At 51.1% G+C, this 21,319-nt stretch overlaps 3 protein-coding genes and 1 pseudogene across 3 annotated transcripts; all 4 read right to left on the reverse strand.

Moving 5' to 3' along the window:
• Positions 1-206: 206 nt before the first annotated feature.
• LOC131084586 (mas-related G-protein coupled receptor member H-like) lies at positions 207-1,115 on the reverse strand (annotated as a pseudogene).
• A 3,485-nt stretch (positions 1,116-4,600) lies between these two features.
• Positions 4,601-5,507, reverse strand: LOC131084938 (mas-related G-protein coupled receptor member H-like; the record flags this gene model as incomplete). The annotated part of the gene is given in 3 exon segments (XM_058026695.1): positions 4,601-4,878; positions 4,881-5,177; positions 5,180-5,507. Coding segments are annotated over 3 exon segments (903 nt in total), but the record flags the coding sequence as incomplete, so codon positions are not given.
• A 2,903-nt stretch (positions 5,508-8,410) lies between these two features.
• On the reverse strand, positions 8,411-9,228 carry LOC131084587 (mas-related G-protein coupled receptor member H-like). The gene is given in 2 exon segments (XM_058026160.1): positions 8,411-8,631; positions 8,634-9,228. Coding segments are annotated over 2 exon segments (816 nt in total).
• Positions 9,229-16,600: 7,372 nt separating this feature from the next.
• LOC131084588 (mas-related G-protein coupled receptor member H-like) lies at positions 16,601-17,539 on the reverse strand. The gene has a single exon (XM_058026161.1). The coding sequence runs from the start codon at positions 17,537-17,539 to the stop codon at positions 16,601-16,603; it is 939 nt and encodes a 312-aa protein (XP_057882144.1).
• Positions 17,540-21,319: the final 3,780 nt, after the last annotated feature.

Consider the following 21,319-nt stretch of genomic DNA (forward strand, 5'->3'; position numbering starts at 1 on the left):
GGAGGAGGAAAGCCATGCTCCAGTGTGCTCCCTGCAGAGAATCCCACAAAAATCACCCAAGGCAAAGCTCCGGCTCCCTTCTCGTGCACGAATACACCAATAAAGGTAGGGTGATCTTGTGGATATTGATTAATCAGGAGGCTCAAGGAAACCTTCAGTCAGTTTCCTGGGGTCCTTCAGCAGAGCAGTGGAAGGGATCAGCAGGCTCAGACCCCCGTGTCCATGGCAGGACCATTTCTGTGGGCAGTGTTTTCTTTTGGCTCCTCAAACACTCTCTGGAGAGAGAGCTGGAGGAACTGCACAGAGCAGGGCCTCCTGAACCTCCCTACCAAGAAGTAGATGAAGGGTTTGATGGTGCTGTTGATGGAGGCAAGCAGGAAAGCAACCTGAGAGGGCACAGTGAGGTAACCGAGCTGCTGCAGGAAATCGCAGATGGTGAGAAGGAGAGAGAAGAGCACAGTGATGATGATAATGATGTTGCGCCTCTTGGGTTGCTGCCGCTGCGAGCCCCACTTGGCCTTCATGAAGTCAATTATGCCAGAAATGACCACGGGTGCAGCCAAGAGGAACAGGATGAGGGTGTACATGGTGATGAGAGCTGCCTGACAGTGCCCTGCTGTTTTGATGGGCACAGGAATGTCACCGAGGTTATAACAGCAGAGATCAATGAAGACCCAATATCAGAAACTGTCCACTGCCCACAACAGGCGCTTGGGAAGGTGGCAGCTAGAGCACAGCCAGCAGAGCTTGTACACATACAGCACAGTCATTCTAGACATCAGTGCTCTGTAGTAGGAGACCACTGAGAGCTGGAAAACAAAGTTCATGTACATCAAGGGCATGATAGGAGAGCATGACATGTCCTCCACCAGGATGAGGAGGGTGAAGGGGACCGCAAAGAGGAGGAAGAGGAAGTCAATGAAAGCCATGTAAAAGAAGTGATGATTACCACTTTTCAGGCTGAGGACCCAGAGCACAGCCCCGTTCCCAGCCAGCCCACAGAGGCAGATGAGCAGTGTCACACTGTGTAGGGCCACATCGGTGACATCTGTCTCACACAGATCATCTCCTTCAGTGGGTGAGGCAGGAGATGGGGACACGGTGCTCACCTCCATGGATGGATGCTGGGCAGGCAGTGGGATGTGGCCCCTGGCTGTGGTCAGAGTGGATGGGCAGTGAGTGCTTGGAGAATCCAGGGATGGACCATGTGGCTCCTCAGCAGCTCCCTGCAGTGGGAAGGATTCAGTGGGGAGGAGTGAGATATGCAGGGGAGGAGGGCAGTGGAAATGGTGGGGTGGGAGAAGGAGGTTTGAGGGTTGGGCTGGTGTGCAGGGCATTGATAAATTGCAGAGAACAACATTTTCAACTCTTTTGAAGTTGCTTAAAGACTAACTGGGCAAATAGATAAAAAGATGTAAAGATGTGGACCCCGGGTGACAAACGTGGCTGGAGCCATTGCAGAAACAGATAAGGAGGTCTGCTGTATTTTTAGGGCAAGTTCTCTAACAAGAAGAAACACTGTATGGCCAAAGGAAATTTCAAGGTAAGATCACTTTAATATCTCAGCACTCAGGGAAAACAACCACCAGAAGCCACCCTCAATGAACCTGCAGGATCATAAAAGGACTCCCCGTATGAAGGGGAAGTATGGAAATGAGTTCTAGGAAAATGGTGTTTATGTACTAGATAAGAAAAACTTTTTAATGTATATGTATGGTTCTAATGAATAAAAAGGATGTTGTAAAGTCTCACAACACACAGACAAATAAGGAGAGATCCTTCTGTGTGTCTTGCTGCCCAAAACTTCCCTTGGTAACACCACTGGTTGGTGTTAGGAACATTTTTTATGTCTGATTTGGGTGTCACTCCAGATCCATGCCATGCCATGCCACGCCATGCATCATGCCACACCATGCAATGCCACGCCATGCCATGCCATGCCATGCCATGCCATGCCATGCCATGCCATGCCATGCCATGCCATGCCATGCCATGCCATGCCATCCCATCCCATCCCATCCCATCCCATGCCATCCCATCCCATCCCATCCCATCCCATCCCATCCCGATGGGTTCCCATTCCCTGGCCTCTCCCTGGCTGCAGGTGTGGCCTGTTGGGCTCTGCTGCTCTCCAGTGGGAGATTTGGGATTGGTGGCACCCAGAGCCCTCCTGCCCCCTCCAGCCCCTGTCTGCCTGATGCCTTGGGCTGGCTCCCTGGAACAGAGGCCAGAGCAGGTGAAGAGAATAAAAGGAGGCATTGAGGAAAGGCCTTCAAAAGGTTCACCTTGGGCTCTCAAAGCCTCCGAGAGGGGCTGCACCCAAAATGGACAATGATCATGAGGTTTTCAGACAGATAGAAGTTTGGTCCATTCACAAATCAGGGGCTAATCCTCCAATTACAGCTTCAGGTAATGTAGTCATTTAGCCCCAGTTTGCCCTTCCCCAAAAGTACAGTTTGTCTATACTTTTCTGGGCCTGAGGCAGCAGAGTGTCCTTGAATTTCATGCCTAGAGGGATTGTTTTGTCTGACCAAAATGTGCAGACAGTTAACTAACACTTTCCATGGAGTTTAGAGTTATGCACTAATGCAGTACAGGATATGAAAAATAGAAAGGCTAAAATCCTAAGGCATCATGCCTCCTCTGACATCCTCTAGAAATTCCCGCCAGGCTGCCTTCCCCTCCAGACAGCCCCGCTCCTCTCCTGCCCCACTCAGGAGCCCCAGCAGTGTTTCTGCTCCTCCTGGCAATTCCATGCTTCTGCAGCCCAATGAACAGCAGTGGAGCCACCCCTGTAGTGCCTCTTGTTTGTGTCCAGAGGAGGTTGGGGGGCTGGAGAGCAGGGATGGAGCTGGGGAGGGGCATCTCCAAGAGAAAGACGGCCCCAAAGCCTTCCGGGGCAGGCTGGGGTGAGCAGCCCGTGGGGAGGGAGTGGAGCCTGAGGCCCGGGGCTGGGAGGGATGGGAAGGACGGGAGGTGGGTGGGCTGCATGGGGAGTGGGATGGGAGGGTGGTGTGGGACGGGTGGGACATGATGGAACTGCTGGGAAGATGTGGTGGGAAGGTGTGGGGTGTGGTGGGGCTGGAGAGAGGGTGTGGGGTGTGGTGGGGCTGGAGAGAAGGTGTGGGGTGTGGTGGGGCTGGAGAGAAGGTGTGGGATGTGGTGGGGCTGGTGACCTCAGGGAAGCCCCAGGGAGGGGGGTGATGCCCCCTGGAGCCCATGGTGACAAACACAGGTGTCACCCTGCTCCTGGAAGGGGGTGGCTGTGCTGAGGATCACGGCCTCCTCCTCTCCTTGCTGCTGCACCACCTGAGCATGCTGAGGGAGCAGCTGAAGGCAGTGGAGAAAAAGAATTTCTGAAGGCAGAGAGACCTTTGCACCTGGCTCACAAAATTAAAAATTAAAAATCTTATGGGAGAACTCTGCTGTGACACTCACAGAGCACTCAGGGTGGGGAATGCTGAGCCCCTGGGCCATCGTGTCTGTGCCAGCCCAGCTCTGGGCACTGGGGATCATGGTTGCTCCAGGGAGCACAAGCCATGGCTGTGTCCCCTCTGAAACCAAGAAATTTAAGTCTAACAGCAAAAGCATGTTAGACTAATAACAATTTTGCGTCAAAATTGTCGACATATTGGAAATATGTTTGCCATAGACACGTTTAAAGAAACAACACTTTTCAGGCATTTTTAGACATTATAATATCCAGGATTTTTTGTAGATACTCCCAAATGTGGTCCCAATTTCTTACATCATGGTGTAGGTGTTTTGTTTCTTTTAATTAGTACTAGAATATGCCATCTATCTTAGTTAAATGGATAACCTGTTTTTTTTTCCAGTAAACAATGTTTATTAAATTTAATGTACAACCTTGGAAACGGGTCTCTTATTGCCATTGTAATTTAGGTCTTGTAATTTTTTAATTATATCTTTTGGTATGCATAGGCCTCTGAATCCTAAACCCCTCAAGATATCATTCTTATTATATGGCATTCAATTATTTCTAGTTATATGATAACCATTCAAAGAACTTTATTGATTTCTTTTCTCCATCTATTGAGTAAGTTCTCTATGGGGTATGTGCTGATAAAGTTTTCTACTGACACTCAGCCAATACAGATCTAAATCAAAACCAGTTAAAAAACCGCAGTCAAATAAGCCTTGACTAAGTAAACATAGTTCATTATGAAATTTCTAAACAGTCACAGAATTCCTGGCTAACTACCTCTCTGTCCCCTCCCTCCAGCCACATTCCCGGCTGGCAGCAGCAGCCAGAGGAAGCCGGGAAGCACTGGCAGAGGGGGCAAAGGCAGCTCAGGGTTCACGGTGCTGTTTATGGATATCAGACCTCAGTGGGATGCAGGAACCAGGTGCCAGGGGGAATTTTGGCATCACAGCCGTGTTGGGAAGGATGCATTTGGGGAAAAGTGCCCTGTGAGGGAGGAGCAAATCCATGCTCCAATGTGCTCTGTGCAGAGCATCCCTCCCACATGGCCCTTTTCAGTGCCTGTGCTCCCTTTCCCTGCAGGAATAAGGGTGGGAGGGTGATCCTCAGTCACTGCCCCATGGTCCTGCATGGGGGCACCTGAAGGGTTCAACAGGCTCAGACCCCCCTGTCCATGGTGGCATCATTACTGGGGGCAGTGCTCCCTTCTGGCTCCTCAAACACCTTCTGGAGGCACTCCCTGAGGGACCCCATGGAGCAGCACCTCCAGCACTTTGTTACTGAGCTGTAGATGAAGGGGTTGATGCTGCTGTGCATGCAGGCAAACAGGAGAACAACCTGGGAGGACACAGTGGTGTAGCCGAGCTGCTGCAGGAAATTCCAGAGACTGAGGGGGACAGTGAGGAGCACAGCCAGGAAGACAATGATGTCAAGGCTCTGGATTGCTGCTGCTGGGAGCTACCCTTGAAGTGAATGAAGAGGATTGTGCTGGAAATGACCATGGATGGAGTAAAGACGAGGAAGTTGAGGATGTACAGGGAGATGAGAGCCCCGCGGCAGCAGAGTTTGTGTTCCTGTGACTGGCACAGGGAATTCACCGCAGAAATGGCAGCGATGGCAGTGATGGAAAGGGCCCAGAGCACGGCACTGACCACCACCCATGAGAGGCCCTGGGGAAGGTGGCAGAAGAGCCCAGGTGGGCAGAGCATGGACCTGCCCCTCTCGATGCTGATGCCGTCAGCCGGTACAGCCCTACGCTGTGGAACATCGGGAAGAGGAGGAAAAGGAAGCGTATGGATGGTGGGGACATGATGGAGGAGCAGGAGAAATGCTCCAGCAGGAAGAGCAGAGTGGAGGGGACCATGAAGATGAGGAAGAGGAAGTTGATGATGGCCAGGTCAAGGATGTAGGCAGTGATGGGTTTCATGGTGTCCCTGTGGATGTGGAACCCGAGGACCCAGAGCACAGCCCCGTTCCCAGCCAGCCCACAGAGGCAGATGAGCAGGGTCACACTGTGTATGGCCACATCAGTGACATCTGTCTCACACAGATCATGCCCTTCAGTGGATTAGTTGTCAGGGGGGCACTATGCTCATCCACATGGATGGAAACTGGGCAGGCAGTGGGATGTGGCCCTGGCTGTGGTCAGAGTGGATGGGCAGTCAGTGCTTGGAGAATCCAGGGATGGACCGTGTTGCTCCTCAGCAGCTCCCTGCAGTGGGAAGGATTCAGTGGGGAGGAGTGAGATGTGCAGGGGAGGAGGGTGGTGGAAATTGTGGATTGGGAGACGGAGGTGGGAGGTTTGGGCTGGTTAGCAGGAGGTTGATAAATAACACAGAGAATAAATATTTTCAGTGCTTCTGAAGTTGTTCAAAAGCACAGTGGCCAAAATTTTAATGGATGTGTTATAGATGGATAATGAGATGATTGCCTCTCACAGTTAAGGGATGAATACAGTGTGAATTTTAAGAGAAGCTTTATTGATATATGTTATTGCAGTCTGTTGTTTAGATGTCCCCTGTTCTCCCCATAGTCCCCTTCTCCCCTTACTGTGTTGTTGCCATCAGAGATCCTGAGTCATCTAGGAAAGGTAGAAAGAAGGGGCGTACAAAAGCTTGTTGCTGGGTGCAAAGAGGTGCAGGATGAGAACACCTGACCCTCCAGTCAAGCTGCAGGAAAGCAGGCTCCAGCAATAAACACAAAGAAGGGCTGACTGACAGACTTTGGGATGGGCCAGGTTTAGCTGATGCAACCCCCGGGGTATCAAAGGTGAAGCATCCATCTTGAAGATCAGCCAGCCACGTGGTGGGCAGCCATGAGGGAAGCTCCCAGGCCTGCTTCTCCTTATTTAGTCTTTTTTTGCAGTTTCTGTTAAGGTTCAATAACCTTTAAAAATTAAAAAAGTGGGTGTTTTTTCTCACAGGATGTAAAGGCTGGCACACAGGATGACAAACATGGCAGGAACCAGAGCAGACACAGATATGGAGGCCTGAAGTGGTTTTAGGGCAAATTCTGGAACAAGAAACAACAGAGCATGGCCAGAGAAAAGTTCATGGCAAGGGCACCTTAAATATGGCAGAATTAATTTAATATGACCACCAGAGAGACTCTGCTTAATAAACCTCCAGGATCATAGAAGGACCTGCAGAAAGAGGTGGGCGCATGGAAATGAGTTCTAGGAAAATGGTGTTTATGTATTAGATAAGAAAGACTTTTCAATGCTTCCATGTGGTTGTAATGGATTAATACCCTGCTGTAATGTCTCACCATAGACACAATACAAGGAGAGATCCCTCTGTGTCCTGTGCAGGTCAAGAATTCCTGCTTCCTCATGCTTTGCATTGTGTTAGAAAGTTTGTTCTGGCCCATTTCAGTATTAGGACACAGATGGGATGCACAGGAGAAGAGAGGGGATCTGGGGAGGGCCCTGCGGTCACCAGGAGAGGGTGTCAGGAACAGAGCAGCTGCTGCAGGAGAGGAAGGTGGGGTAGGGAGGAAGGCAAACATTCCACTGACCTGTTCCCTGTGGGGCAGCAGCAGGCAAAGGGCTCTGTGCAGATCAGCAGCGCTTCCTGGTCCCTCTTGCTCCTTTGGGATCCATGTCCTAAAGCGGCTCCTGCCAGGTCAGGGGCATGAAGGAGAAAGTGCCCAGGTCACCAGGAGCTCCCCATTCCCGTCCTGCTGGTCCTCTCTGTGCTCTGTCCTGCCGTTGTTTCACAAGGCTCAACAGGAGAGTCGGAAATTTAATCTTTGCTTATGTCAGAATTTTCCTTACTCTGAGTTATTTGTCTTGACTGTTTTTTTCTGCCATAGAGGAAGTAGCTTGATATGCAGATTTCTTTGAATGGCTCCTCATTTCCTCCTGATTAGAAACTCTTTTCCAAACATTATCCAAATGCTTTCCTTCTCTCAGCAGGTTTCTACCATTCCTCATTTATCTGCCCTGAGGGATCATTGTCCCTCCTGCAGCAGAGAGCTGCTGGTGGGGCTGGTGGCACTGGAATGATGCTGGCAGCGCTGGAAGTGCTCACAGCACTGTGGCAGCATCTGGGTGCTTCTCAGAAACAACTCCCATTCCGGGAAGAGGTCTGGGATCATTGCCAAAACGTTCCCTGGCCCTAAGAAAACAAACTGAGCTGAGAATCCCCATTTCTGTCATTCCAGTGCAGGCTCACACAGCCCAAGTGAAGGACAGCACTCAGATGCTTGCAGCCAGGTCAGTAACACTTGGAGCCCACCCTAATTGCTGCCAATCCCCTTAATGATGCAATGAAAGCTATCAGGGACCAGGGTGCTGTGATCCCCTTTCCAGTCCTTCATTAGGGCTCATCCTCCTCCTCCTCAGATTTGGGAGACCTTGGGTATTATTTTACCTGACCCCACCCCTCAGGGCAACCTGTGCCAGGGCCTCAGCACCCTCACAGGGAAGGATTTCTTCCCAATATCCACCCCGTGCTGGATGTGTCCCCAGGGATTAAGGTGTCCCATTCTTTGCAGGCAAGAGCTCCCTGAAAACACCATGAAAGTCATCTGCTGAGCCAAAGGAGATGGAGTTCATTCCCTGGGGCTGAGGCCATGAGGGTCATTGCATGGGGAATAGAGCTGTGGAACAGCACTGAGCCCAGCTGCACTGCTTGGAGCCATGTGGATGCAGGAGGGAGGAGGAAAGCCATGCTGCAATGTGCTCCCTGCAGAGCATCCCATAAAAATCACTCAAGGCAATGCCCCTGCTGTCTTCTCCTGCATGAATACAGCACCACAGGGAGGGTGATCCCATGGATATTGATTAATCAGGTGACTCAAGGAGTGCCCCTCAGCCACTCTCCTGGGGACCTTCAGCAGAGCAGTGGAAGGGACCAACAAGCTCAGACCCCCGAGTCCCTGGGGGCATCATTTCTGAGTGCATTTTTTTTTTTTTTTTGGCTCCTCAAAGACCCTCTGGAGTGAGAGCTGGAGGGACTCCATGGATCAGGGCCTCCAGCACTGCCCAACCAAGAAGTAGATGAAGCGTTTGATGCTGCTCTGCATGCAGGCGAGCAGGAAAACAACCTGGGTGGACACAATGGTGTAACCGAGCTCCTGCAGGAAATTGCAGAGGATGAAGAGGACTATGACGAGCACAGTGATGAGGATAATGATGTCGCGCCTCTCAGGCTGCTGCTGCTGGGAGCCCCACTTGGCCTTAATGAAATCGTGTTTGAAACTGCCACGGGTGCAACAAAGAGGAGCAGGATGAGGGTGTACATGGACATGAGAGCTGCCTGGCAGTGCTCCTGCTGGTGTGATGGGCACAGGAATGTCACCGTGGGAATGACAGTGAAGAGAGCAAAGAAGGCCCAGTATTGGACACTTCCCACTACCCACAACAGGCGCTCGGGAAGCTCGCAGTGGCAGCAGAGGCAGCAGAGCTTGTACATAGACCACATATTGCTGCCGGGCGTCAGCCAGTACAGCCCCCAGTAGAGGGAGACCACTGACAACTGGAAAAGGAAACTCAGGTACAGCAGGGGCAAGATATGAGTGCAGGACACGTCCTCCACCAGGAAGAGTAGCGCGGAGGGTACCGCAAAGAGGAGGAAGAGGAAGTCAATGACAGCCAGGTTAAAGACGGGAAAGTTCCTGGTTTTCAGGCTGAGGAGGCCGATGACAGCCCCGTTCCCAGCCAGCCCACAGAGGCAGATGAGCAGGGTCACACTGTGTATGGCCACGCTGGTGACATCTGTCTCACACAGATCATCTCCTTCAGTGGGTGAGGCAGGAGATGGGGACACGGTGGTCACCTCCATGGATGGACGCTGGGCAGGCAGTGGGATGTGTCCCCTGGCTGTGGTCAGAGTGGATGGGCAGTCAGTGGATGGAGAATCCAGGGATGGACCATGTGGCTCCTCAGCAGCTCCCTGCAGTGGGAAGGATTCAGTGGAGAGCAGTGAGATGTGAAGGGGAGGAGGGTGGTGGAAATGGTGGGGTGGAGAGGGAGTTGTGTGGTTTGGCCTTTCTCGCAGGAAGTTGATAAATAACATAAAGAATGGCCATTTTCAGTCTTTGTGAAGTGGTTCGATACCAAAGTGGCCAAAATTTAAAAGGATGTGTTATAGAGGGATAATGGGATGATTGGCTCTCACAGTTAAGGGATGAATACTGTGTGAATATTAAGAGAAGCTTTATTGATGTATAATTATGTTATTGCAATCTGTTGTTTATATGTCCCCTGTTCTCCCCATAGTCCCCTTCTCTCCCCTCTGTACTGTTGCCATCAGAGAGCCTGAGTCATCTAGGAAAGGTAGAAAGAAGGGGTGTACAAAAGTTTGTTGCTGGGGGGGGAAGAGGTGCAGCATGAGAACACCTGACCCTCCAGTCAAGCTGCAGGAAAGCAGGCTCCAGCAATAAACACAAAGAAGGGCTGACTGACAGACTTTGGGAGGGGCCAGGGTTAGCTGATGCAACCCCCAGGGTATCAAAGGTGAAGCATCCATCTTGAAGATCAGCCAGCCACGTGGTGGGCAGCCATGAGGGAAGCTCCCAGGCCTGCTTCTCCTTATTTAGTCCTTTTATTGTATTTTTTGTAATGGTTCAATAAACCTTTAAAAATTAAAAAAAGTGGGTGGTTGTTTCTCACAGGATGTAAAGGCTGGCACACAGGATGACAAACATGGCAGGAACCAGCGCAGAAGCAGATAAGGAGGCCTGCAGTGTTTTTGGGGCAAATTCTGGAACAGGAAGCATGGCCAGAGGAAAAGTTCAAGGCAAAGGCACCTTTAATATGGCAGCATTCAAAGGAAAATGATCACTCTCTGGTGGTCAGATTCATATTCATTGAATATGACCACCTCAGAGTCCCTGCTTAATGAACCTCCAGGATCATAAATCGACTTCCAGGGGGAGGTGGATGCATGGAAATGAGTTCTAGGAAAATGGTGTTTATGAATTAGATAAAAAAAAACTTCTAAATGCCTACATGTGGCTCTAATGGATAAATACCCTGTTGTAAAATCTCACCATACACACAATACAAGGAGAGATCCCTCTGTGTCCTGTGCAGGTCAAGAATTCCTGCTTCCTCATGCTTTGCATTGTGTTAGAAAGTTTGTTCTGGCCCATTTCAGTATTAGGACACAGATGGGATGCACAGGAGAAGAGAGAGGAGCTGGGGAGGGCCCTGCAGTCACTGGGAGATGGTGTCAGGAACAGAGCAGCTGCTGCAGGAGAGGAAGGTGGGGTAGGGAGGAAGGCAAATATTCCACTGACCTGTTCCCTGTGGGGCAGCAGCAGGCAAAGGGCTCTGTGCAGATCAGCGGCGCTTCCTGGTCCCTCTTGCTCCTTTGGGATCCATGTCCTAAAGCGGGTCCTGGCAGGTCAGGGACATGAAGGAGAAAGTGCCCAGGTCACCAGGAGCTCCTCATTCCCGTCCTGATGGCTCCTCTCTGTGCCCTGTCCTGGCGTTGTTTCCCAGGGCTTGGTGGAGTCATGGGGGGAGTGGGGGAATCGAAAATTGCAACTTTGCCTACTTAAGAAATTCTGTTCCTCTGAGTTATTTCTGTTGGGTGTGGGGTTTTTTTGTTTTTTTTTTTTTTTTTTTTTTGTTTTGTATTTTGGTTTTTTGTTTTTTGTTTTGTTTTGTTTTGTTTTTTGGTTTTTGATTTTTGTTGGTTTTTTTTTCCTACAGCGCAAGTGGCTTTTGTCAGAAGCTCTAAATGAAGATTTTTGTGATAGTCTCCTTATTCTCTCCTGATGACAAACACTCCTTCCCTGCAGTGTCCCATTCTCCAACTGCTTTGCCTCTCTAGATAGGTTTTTATCATTCCTCATTACTCTTCCCTGAGGGATCATTGTCTCTCCAGCAGCTGGGGGATGCTGGTGGTGCTGGAATGCTGATGGCAGTGCTGGCAGTGCTGGTGAGGCAGCTGGGCGCTTGTCATTAACAACTCCTGTTCTGGGAAGGGCTCTGAGATCATTGCAAAAACATGCTCTGGCCCGAGGAAGCACAGTTGAGCTGCTTCCTCCTTCTGTCCTGATCCCATCCTCATTCCTGATCCCCATCCCCATCCCCATCCTATCCCCATCCTATCCCCATCCCCATCCCCACCCCACTCTCCATCCTCACCCCATCCTATCACATCCCACAGGTTTCCCAGATGGAGGTATTTCCCTTACTCTGAGTGGGGCCTGTCAGGCTCTGCTCTCCTCCAGTTGGGAGATTTGGGATTGTTGGCATCCAGACTCCCTTCAACCCACTCCAAGCCTCTCCCGACCCCTTCAAATCACTTGCAACACCCCAGACCATCCCCAGGGCCCCCTGTTCACCCCTGTTGGAACTCAGCACATCCCTCTGGATGTCCAGAGTTGTTGAGAACCACGTTGGGGGGCTTGAAGACCCAGGCATGTTGCCCAGAACAGCTGGTGGCTTGATTTTGATCCTTGCAATGAATTGCCAGCTTGGCATGGGGATGTGAAAGCCACAAAGGTTTGAATGGTGTAATAATAGAATATTCACAGGGTGAAAATGCAGATTTTGGGATTTTTGGCATGCAGGTTATGGGGACAAGATGGAAGAATCAGGGCGTCTTCTTTCTTCTTCTTGTTCTCCATTTTCTGCTATGATGTGTGCACTTGGGGATGGTTTAGAATAGAAATGCACTGTCTAACATAGGTGATAGGTATTGGGAATTAAAAGTAAATATATGTAGTTTGTAGTATAAAAAGACGACAGTTGTCTCGGGGGCGGTCAGAGTGCTGGTGGCTGCCGTGCCAAGCAGATCTTGGCTGGGCAGAAAGAAAATTTTGTAGATAAGAATTATTAAACAACCTGAAGACTGAAAAGTGAAGAGTCCAGACTCATTCTTCAGAGCACGGGCTGCTGCAGAACCATCCCACGCATTTCGGGGCAGAGAACAGACAGCCAGCCTGAGAACCCCAACAGCGCCGATCCTCCCCTGATCCACCAGGGACCCCCGGCAGTGTCCCTGCTCCTCTTGGCCATAGGGCTCTAGGGCCCAGGAGGGAGGAGGAAAGCCTAACTCCAATGTGCTCCTCAGGATCACACAGGATGGTAATCATGGATGGAACCAGTGCAGAAACAGATTTGGAGGCCTGCAGTAGTTTTTGGGGCAAGTTGTGTAACAAGAAGCAAGAGCACATGGCCAAGGGAAAAGTTAGAGAAAAGGTGACCTTTAATATCCGAGCACTCAGTGAATGCAACCAGCAGAGATCCCTCTGAATGATCCTCCAGGATCATGAGAGGACTTGGAGAAGGAGGTGGATGCATGGAAATGAGTCCTAGGAAAGTGATGTTTAAGTATTAGATAGGAAAGACAATTTAATGACTCTGTGTGGTGATGATGGATAAAACCCCTGTTGTAAAATCTCACCCCAAACAGAAATAAGGAGAGATAAATCTGTGTGTCCTCTGCTTCCTAATGCTTCTCATTGTGTTGGAAAGTTTATTCTGGCTGATTTTGGTATCACACCCAAGTCCAACTCCACTCCTCATGCCCTGCCATGCCATGCCATGCCATGCCATGCCATGCCATGCCAATGGGTTTCCATCCCTGGCCTCTCCCTGGCTGCAGGGGTGGCCTGTTGGGCTCTGCTGCTCTCCAGTGGGAGATTTGGCATTGGTGGCACCCAGAGCCCTCCTGCCCCCTCCAGCCCCTGTCTGCCTGATGCCTTGGGCTGGCTCCCTGGAACAGAGGCCAGAGCAGGTGAAGAGAATAAAAGGAGGATTTGATGAAAGGCCTTCAAAAGGTTCACCTTGGGCTCTCAAAGTCTCCGAGAGGGGCTGCACCCAAAATGGACAATGGTCATGAGTTTTTCAGACAGATAGAAGTTTGGTTCATTCACAAATCAGGGGTTAATCCTCCAATTACAGCTTCAGGTAATGAAGTCACTTAGGCCCAGTTTTGCCTCCCACAACACACTTTTGTCTGTACTTTTCTGGGCCTGAGGCAGTAGAGTGTCCTTGAATTTCAGGCCTAGAAGGATTGTTTTGTCTGACCAAAATGTGCAGACAATTAACTAACACTTTCCATGGAGTTTAGAGTTACGCACCAATGCAGTACAGGATATGAAAAATAGAAAGGCTAAAATCCTAAGGCATCATGCCCCCTCTGACATCCTCTAGGAATTCCCGCCAGGCTGCCTTCCCCTCCTGACAGCCCCGCTCCTCTCCTGCCCCACTCAGGAGCCCCAGCAGTGTTTCTGCTCCTCCTGGAAATTCCATGCTTCTCCAGCCCAATGAACAGCAATGGAGCCATCCCTGTAGTGCCTCTTGTTTGTGTCCAGAGGAGTTTGGGGGCTGGAGAGCAGGGATGGAGCTGGGGAGGGGCATCTCCAAGAGAAAGACGGCCCCAAAGCCTTCCGGGGCAGGCTGGGGTGAGCAGCCCGTGGGGAGGGAGTGGAGCCTGAGGCCCGGGGCTGGGAGGGATGGGAAGGACGGGAGGTGGGTGGGCTGCATGGGGAGTGGGATGGGAGGGTGGTGTGGGAGGGGTGGGACATGATGGAGCTGCTGGGAAGATGTGGTGGGAAGGTGTGGGGTGTGGTGGGGCTGGAGAGAAGGTGTGGGGTGTGGTGGGGCTGGAGAGAAGGTGTGGGGTGTGGTGGGGCTGGTGGCCTCAGGGAAGCCCCAGGGAGGGGGGTGATGCCCCGTGGAGCCCATGGTGACAAACACAGGTCTCACCCTGCTCCTGGAAGGGGGTGGCTGTGCTGAGGATCACGGCCTCCTCTTCTCCTTGCTGGTGCATCACCTGAGCCTGCTGAGGGAGCAGCTGAAGGCAGTGGAGAGGAAGAATTTCTGAAGCAGACACACCTTTGCAACTGGTTCACAAAATTAAAAATTAAAGATCTTTGAGGAGATCTCTGCTGTGACACTCACAGAGCACTCATGGTGGGGAATGCTGAGCCCCTGGGCCATCGTGTCCGTGCCAGCCCAGCTCTGGGCACTGGGGATCAGGGTTGCTGCAGGGATCACAAGCATGGCTGTGTGCCCTCTGAAACCAAGAAGTTTAAGTCTAACAGCAAAAGCATGTTAGACTAATAAAACTTTTGAGTCAAAGTTGTGAACATATTGGAAATTTATTTGCCATAGATAGGTTCAAAGAAACAACAATTATCAGGCCTTTTTATACACTATAATGTCCAAGATTTTTTACCGATACTACCCAAAGTGCTAACAATATATTACATTATGATATCGGTGTTTTTTTAATGGATAACCCAGGTTTTTTCCAGGTAAAAAATGTTTTATTGGCAGTGCTTCAAAGCTGGTGAAGGTCATCCATGCCCTGTCTCCCTGCATTCTCAATGGGAAAGACGGAGGGGCTGGGGGAAAGAAAGGTGATTTAAAGGTAAATTTTACTTCTCATTACTTCTCATTTTCTGAATCTGTTAATAATAATTTACTAGATACCAGAAAATTAGAACCTTTTTTTTGCACAGAGTGTTTTTTCTCCCAAATCTTATCTCAACTCACAAGCCCTTTGTTAATTTTTGTTTCCCTCTCCTCTGCCCAGCTGAGAGCAGGAGAAGGTGAGTGAATGGCTTTTGTGGGTGCCTGGCGTTTGGCCAGTGCCAAAACATGATAGGCTTGCAGCAGGTTATCAGCATCAGAGCTCACATTTCTTACTGACAGTACCCTTGATGATGCAATAAAAGTTATTGGAGACCAGATGTTGGGGTGCTGGGGTGCCCCTTGCAGCCCTTCACCAGAGCTCATCCTCCTCCTCCTCAGCCTTGGGAATACCTGTGGTTGTTTTTTTCCTCATCTCACCCTTTGCAAGCAGGGACACCTTCCACTAGACCGGGCTGCTTCAAACCCCATCCAGCCTGGCCTGGAACACCTCCAGGGATGGGGAGGCCAGAGCATCTCTGAGAACCTGCGCCAGGGCGTCTCCACCTTGACAGTGAAGAATTTCTTCCCAATATTCCCCCTAACCCTGTTCTCTGGCAGTGGGAAGCCATTGCCCCTTGTCCTGTCACTTCAGGCCTTTTTCCAATGCGCCTGTCCAGTTCTTGGAGCTGCACCATCCCAGGCTGCTCAGGGAGAGGCCAAAGAGGAAGAATTTCTGAAGGCACAAAACCACCAGCAAGGAAATCAGTAAAAACCAGGTTTAATATTAAGCACCAGCGCACCAAAATGCTGTCCCTGTGTGTTTGTTTGTGTGTAAGTGCAAGGGCAGGTGAAAAAATGACAGTAAGGATAAGGATTTAAAGGAAAATGGCTCAAAACCTTTACAGCACTTCATCTTGACACTAATTCTATTATACATTAATATTAGCAATTCAGCAGAGGAACATCACTTAGCATCATTTAACCTTATTTATGGCTGATAGGGCCTTGCAGGCCTGCTCAGTCAGATTGTTGATAAAAGCCCAGGATGTGGTTGGACAGCAGCAGTTGCTGGGAGCAGAGGGTGTTTCTGATCAGCGCCACAGGAGCTGAGCCCAGGGGCTGCTCCTCAAGGCTGAGGCCAAAGGAGCCTTTCTGAGATCTCAGTGCAGCCTGGTTTTAGGAAAATTAATCCACAAACCTCAGAGGTTTATGTCCAAAAATGAGACAGAGGAGTCCTTTGAGTTTATTTGAACAAAGGGAGAGGTGATGGGGTACTCCCCTGTGATCTCTCAAAATTTTGGGAGAGACAGCCTCCCTTTTTATCCTAATTTCCCGGCTGCATTTCCCTTCCCTCCTTCCCCATTGGCTGAGGTACTTGAGAGCTACAGACTCCCCAATAGGCCTGATACTGATGATTTCGCTCTAATGTATAACCCTCCCTTTTAATTTTAAATTCTTACAGAATTATGGGTTTTTCTTCCCCATTGTTTCTTTCCTCTTTCAATGTCTAATTTCATTTATCAGAAAACCTAAAGTTTATTTGTAAATGGAAATATCTTTTTTCATTCATCAATCAGTGGAATCCTTCCCATTGTTTCTTTTATCTCCCAGTGCTAGTTGTATCTACCAGCAGACCCACATCTTATTTGTAAAGACAAATCCACTATTGCTCTCATTGGAAAGGGGTTGGGTGATGCAACCATCATCCAACCATCATCCCTCATCCATGATGAGGGAGGGTGACACTTTAGATATTTATTCATCAGGTGAATTAAGGAGTCCCTCAGCCACAGTCCCAGAGTCCCTCAGTAGTGCAGCGGGGAGATTCAACAGGCTCAGAGCACTGTGTCCATGGTAGGATCATGGCTGTGGGCAGTATTTTCTTCTGTCTCCTCAAAGACCCTCTGGAGGGAGAGCCGGAGGGACCCCACAGAGCAGGGCCTCCAGCATCTCCCTACCAAGAAGAAAATGATGGGGTTGATGGTGGTGTGGATACAGTTAAGTAGGAAAGACACCGGGGAGGGCAAAGCAGCATAACCAAACTGCTGGACTAAGTTGCAGAGGCTGCGGGGCAGAGTGAAGAGCACAATGATGCAGAAAACAATATCGAGCTTCTTGGGTGTCTGCTGATGGGAGCCAGGCTTGACCATAATGAAGAGGATTGTGCTGGAAATGAGCACAAAGGGAGCACAAAAGAGGAGGTTGAAGGCGTACATGGAGAACAGAGACATCCGGCAGTGCTCAGATCGCTGGATTGCACACAGAGAAATCATGGTGGCAAAGACAGCGATGAGAGTCATGAAGAAGAAGCCAAGCAGACCCCAATGCATCACCTTCAACAGCTGCTGGGGATGGTGGCAGCAGTGCCAGAGCGGGCAGTGGATGGACCTGCACCTCTTGATGCTGATGAATGTCAGCGTGTACAGCCACAAGTTGTATGACACCAGTGGCACCTCAAAAAGCATCGCCACGTACCACAAGGGCATGATGATAGAGCAGGACACAACCTCCAGAAGGAAGAGCAGAGTGAAGGGGACCAGAAAGAGGAGGAAGAGGAAGTCCAAAAAAGTCAGAATGAGAATGTAACGGTTGGTTCTCTTCCTAGACAAACAGCGGGCCCCGGTGAACCACAGGACAGCCCCGTTGCCGGCCAGACCACAGAGGCAGATGAGCAGGGTCACACTGTGTATGGCCACGCTGGTGACATCTGTCTCACACAGATCATCTCCTTCGGTGGGTGAGGCAGGAGATGGGGACACGGTGGTCACCTCCATGGATGGACGCTGGGCAGGCAGTGGGATGTGTCCCCTGGCTGTGGTCAGAGTGGATGGGCAGTCAGTGCTTGGAGAATCCAGGGATGGACCATGTGGCTCCTCAGCAGCTCCCTGCAGTGGGAAGGATTCAGTGGGGAGGAGTGAGGTGTGCGGGGGAGGAGGGTGGTGGAAATTGTGGGGTGTGAGAGGGAGGTGGGAGGGTTGGGCTGTTTGGCAGGGGATGCAGAAGCAAAGCACAGGGCAGAGGATGGATGACCTGGGGAGGGCACTACAGTCACCGGGAGAGGGTGTCAGGAATAGAGCAGCTGCTGCAGGAGAGGAAGGTGGTGTAGGGAGGAAGGCAAACATTCCACTGACCTGTTCCCTGTGGGGCAGCAGCAGGCAAAGGGCTCTGTGCAGATCAGTGGCGCTTCCTGGTCCCTCTTGCTCCTTTGGGATCCATGTCCTACAGCAGCTTCTCCTAGGTCAGATCCATGCAGAAGAACATCTCCACGTCACCAAGAACTCCCCACTCCTATCCCTCTCTGCCCTGTCCTGTTTTTGCTCCCCAAGACTCAGTGGGGTCACAGGGCAGTCGGAAATGGTTTTACAACTTTGGCTGTGTCAGAGTTCCACAGGCTTAGAGTTACTGATCATGATTTTTTTTTTCCTTTGCTACAAAGGAGGTGGATTTTTCAATGCCTGTGCAATTCCTCCTGATAAGAAACACTCCTTCCCAGGGCAAGGTGCATTCTGCAACTGCCTTCCCTCTCACAATAGGTTTATACCATTCCTCATTTCTCTTCCTTGACAGGTCATCCTCCCTCCTGCACCAAAGAATGCTGGAGCTGCTGGTTGCGCTGGAATGCTGGCAGTGCTGCTGAGGCAGCTGGGTGCTTCTCAGAAGTAACTCTCAGTCTAGGAATGGCTCCATGATACTTGCAAAAAGATGCCCTGGGCCTGAGAAAGCACAGCTGAGCTGCTTCCTTGTTCTATCCCCTTACCATCCTCATCCCTGCCCCCACTCCCCATCCCCACCCCGCTCCATTCTCACCCATCCTATCACATCCCAGACGGAGCTGTTCCCACACTCTAAGCGTGGCCTGTCAGGCTCTGCTCTGTTCCAGTGGGGAGATTTGGGATTCATGGCTTCCAGACCCCCTCCAACCCCCTCTGACCCTCTCCTGGCCACTCCAAAACAGACTCCATTACGCCATGATGCCCCTGGGACCCCATCCCACCCCGAAGAGCCTCGATTTTCCCCTGCTCCACCAGGGACCCCTGGCAGTGTCCCTGCTCCTCTTGGCCATAGGGTTCTTGGACCCAGGAGGGAGGAGGAAAGCCCGGCTCCAAGGTGCTCCTCAGGATCACAGGATGATAAATGTGGCTGGAGCCAGTGCAAAAATAGATTTGGAGGCCTGCAGTGGTTTTGGGGCAATTTCAGTAACAAGAAGCAAGAGCACATGGCCAAAGGAAAAGTTCAAGGAAAGGTGACCTTTAATATCAGAGCACTCGGTGAATACAACCCCAGGGATCCCTGGGAATGAACCTCCAGGCCCAGGAAAGGACTTTGAGAAGGAGGTGGATGCATGGAAATGAGTCCTAGGAAAGTGATGTTTATGTATTAGATAAGAAACACACTTTAATGACTCTGTGTGGTTATGATGGATAAAACCCCTGTTGTAAAGTATCACTTCAAGCAGAAATATGGAGATATCCATCTGTGTGTCCTCTGCTTCCTAATGCTTCTCATTGTGTTGGAAAGTTTATTCTGGCTGATTTTGGAATCACTCCCAAGTCCCATCTACACTCCTCATGCCACGCCACGCCACGCCACGCCATCCCATCCCATCCCATGCCATGCCATCCCATCCCATGCCATGCCATGCCATGCCATGCCATGCCATGCCATGCCATCCCATGCCATGCCATGCCATGCCATGCCATGCCATCCCATCCCATGCCATGCCATGCCATCCCATCCCATCCCATCCCATCCCATCCCATGCCATCCCATCCCATCCCATCCCATCCCATCCCATCCCATCCCATCCCATCCCATCCCATCCCATCCCATCCAGTCCCATGGCCGCTCCCCGTGTTGAAGCTCTGCCCATCAGGCCCTGCTGCTCTCCAGTCAGGACATTTGGGATCAGCACCATCCAGATCCTTCCTGGCGCCTCCTGCTCCCTCCCACACACCCAGATCCCCGGGGATGCTTCCCCCCCTGCCCGCCAGCCCCGCTGCACCCGGGAGCAGGGACATCTCTGCTGTGACACTCACAGAGCCCTCGGGGTGGGGAATGCTGAGCCCCTGGGCCATCGTGTCCGTGCCAGCCCAGCTCTGGCACTGGGGATCATGGTTGCTGCAGGGAGCACAAGCCATGGCTGTGTCCCCTCCCTCCAGCCACGTTCCCGCTGGCAGCTGCAGCCAGAGGAAGCCGGGAAGCGCTGGCAGAGGGGGCAAAGGCAGCTCAGGGTTCATGGTGCTGTTTATTGATATCAGACCACAGTGGGATGCAGGAACCAGGTGCCAGGGGGAATTCTGGGATCACAGCCATGCTGGGAAGGATCCCTTTCAGGAAAGTCGGTTTTAGGTGTTCTGGGAGGTGTAAGAGAGGAGGGAAGGCCATGCTCCAATGTGCTCCCCTCAGAACATGCTTCCCACATGGCCCTTGGCAATGCCCCTGCTGCCTTCTCCTGCAGGAATTGAGGCTGGAGGGTGACTCTGTGGATGTTTATTAATCAGGTGACTCAAGGAAATCCTCAGCCGAATCCCCGGGGTGCTTCATCTGTGCAGCAGAAGGGATCATCAGGCTCAGACTACCATGGAATCTCTGAAATCATTCCCTGGTGGAATCATTGCTGCTGGCAGTGTTTTCTTCTGGCACCACAAAACCCTCTAGAGAGATTTCCTGAGGACCTCATAGAGCAGTTCTTCCAGCATCTCCCTGTCTGGAATTAGATGATGGGTTTGATGATGCTTTTGATGCAGGCAAGCAGGAAACCAGACTGGGAAGGCAGAATGGTGTAGCTGAGCTGCTGCAGGAAATTCAGAGGCTGAGGGGGAGAGTGATGAGGAGAGAGAGGAAGAAAATAATTTTGAGGCTTTTGGGCTTGCCCTTGTCTGAGCAACATGAGTCCTGAATGCAGAAGAATATGCTGGAAATGAGCATGAAGGGAGCAAAGAGGAGGAGGTGGAAGGTGCACATGGAGATGAGAGGCCATGGCAGTGCTCTTCATGAAACTGGCCCAGGGAAGCCACTGTTGGATTGAGAGCAATGACAGCAAAAAAAACCACAGCAGGGCACTCATCACCATGCATGGCAGGCGCTCAGAAAAGAAAGAGGAGCAGCAGCAGAAGAAACTGAAGGCTGCAGAGCCTAACCCTGACATGTTCATGAACAGCACACAGTACAGCCCCAGGCTGGAGCACAAGAGTGACAGCCGGAAAAGGAAGCTCAAGGACCCCAGGGGCAAAATAGCAGAGCAGACCACATCCTCTGCAAGGAGGAGCAGTGTGTATGGGACCATGAGGAGGAGGAAGAGGAAGACAGCACTAGCCATGGTGAAGATGAAATTGATGGTGAAGCTGATGCTGAGGAGCCAGACCACAGCTCTGTTGCCAGCCAGCCCACAGAGGCAGATGAGCAGTGTCACACTGTGTATGGCCACGCTGGTGACATCTGTCTCACAGACATCATCACCTGCAGTGGGTGAGGCAGGAGATGGGGACATGGTGGTCACCTCCATGGATGGACGCTGGGCAGGCAGTGGGATGTGTCCCCTGGCTGTGGTCAGA

The sequence above is a fragment of the Melospiza georgiana genome, chromosome 6 (assembly GCF_028018845.1).
Source record: "Melospiza georgiana isolate bMelGeo1 chromosome 6, bMelGeo1.pri, whole genome shotgun sequence".
Taxonomy (NCBI): Eukaryota; Metazoa; Chordata; class Aves; order Passeriformes; family Passerellidae; genus Melospiza; species Melospiza georgiana.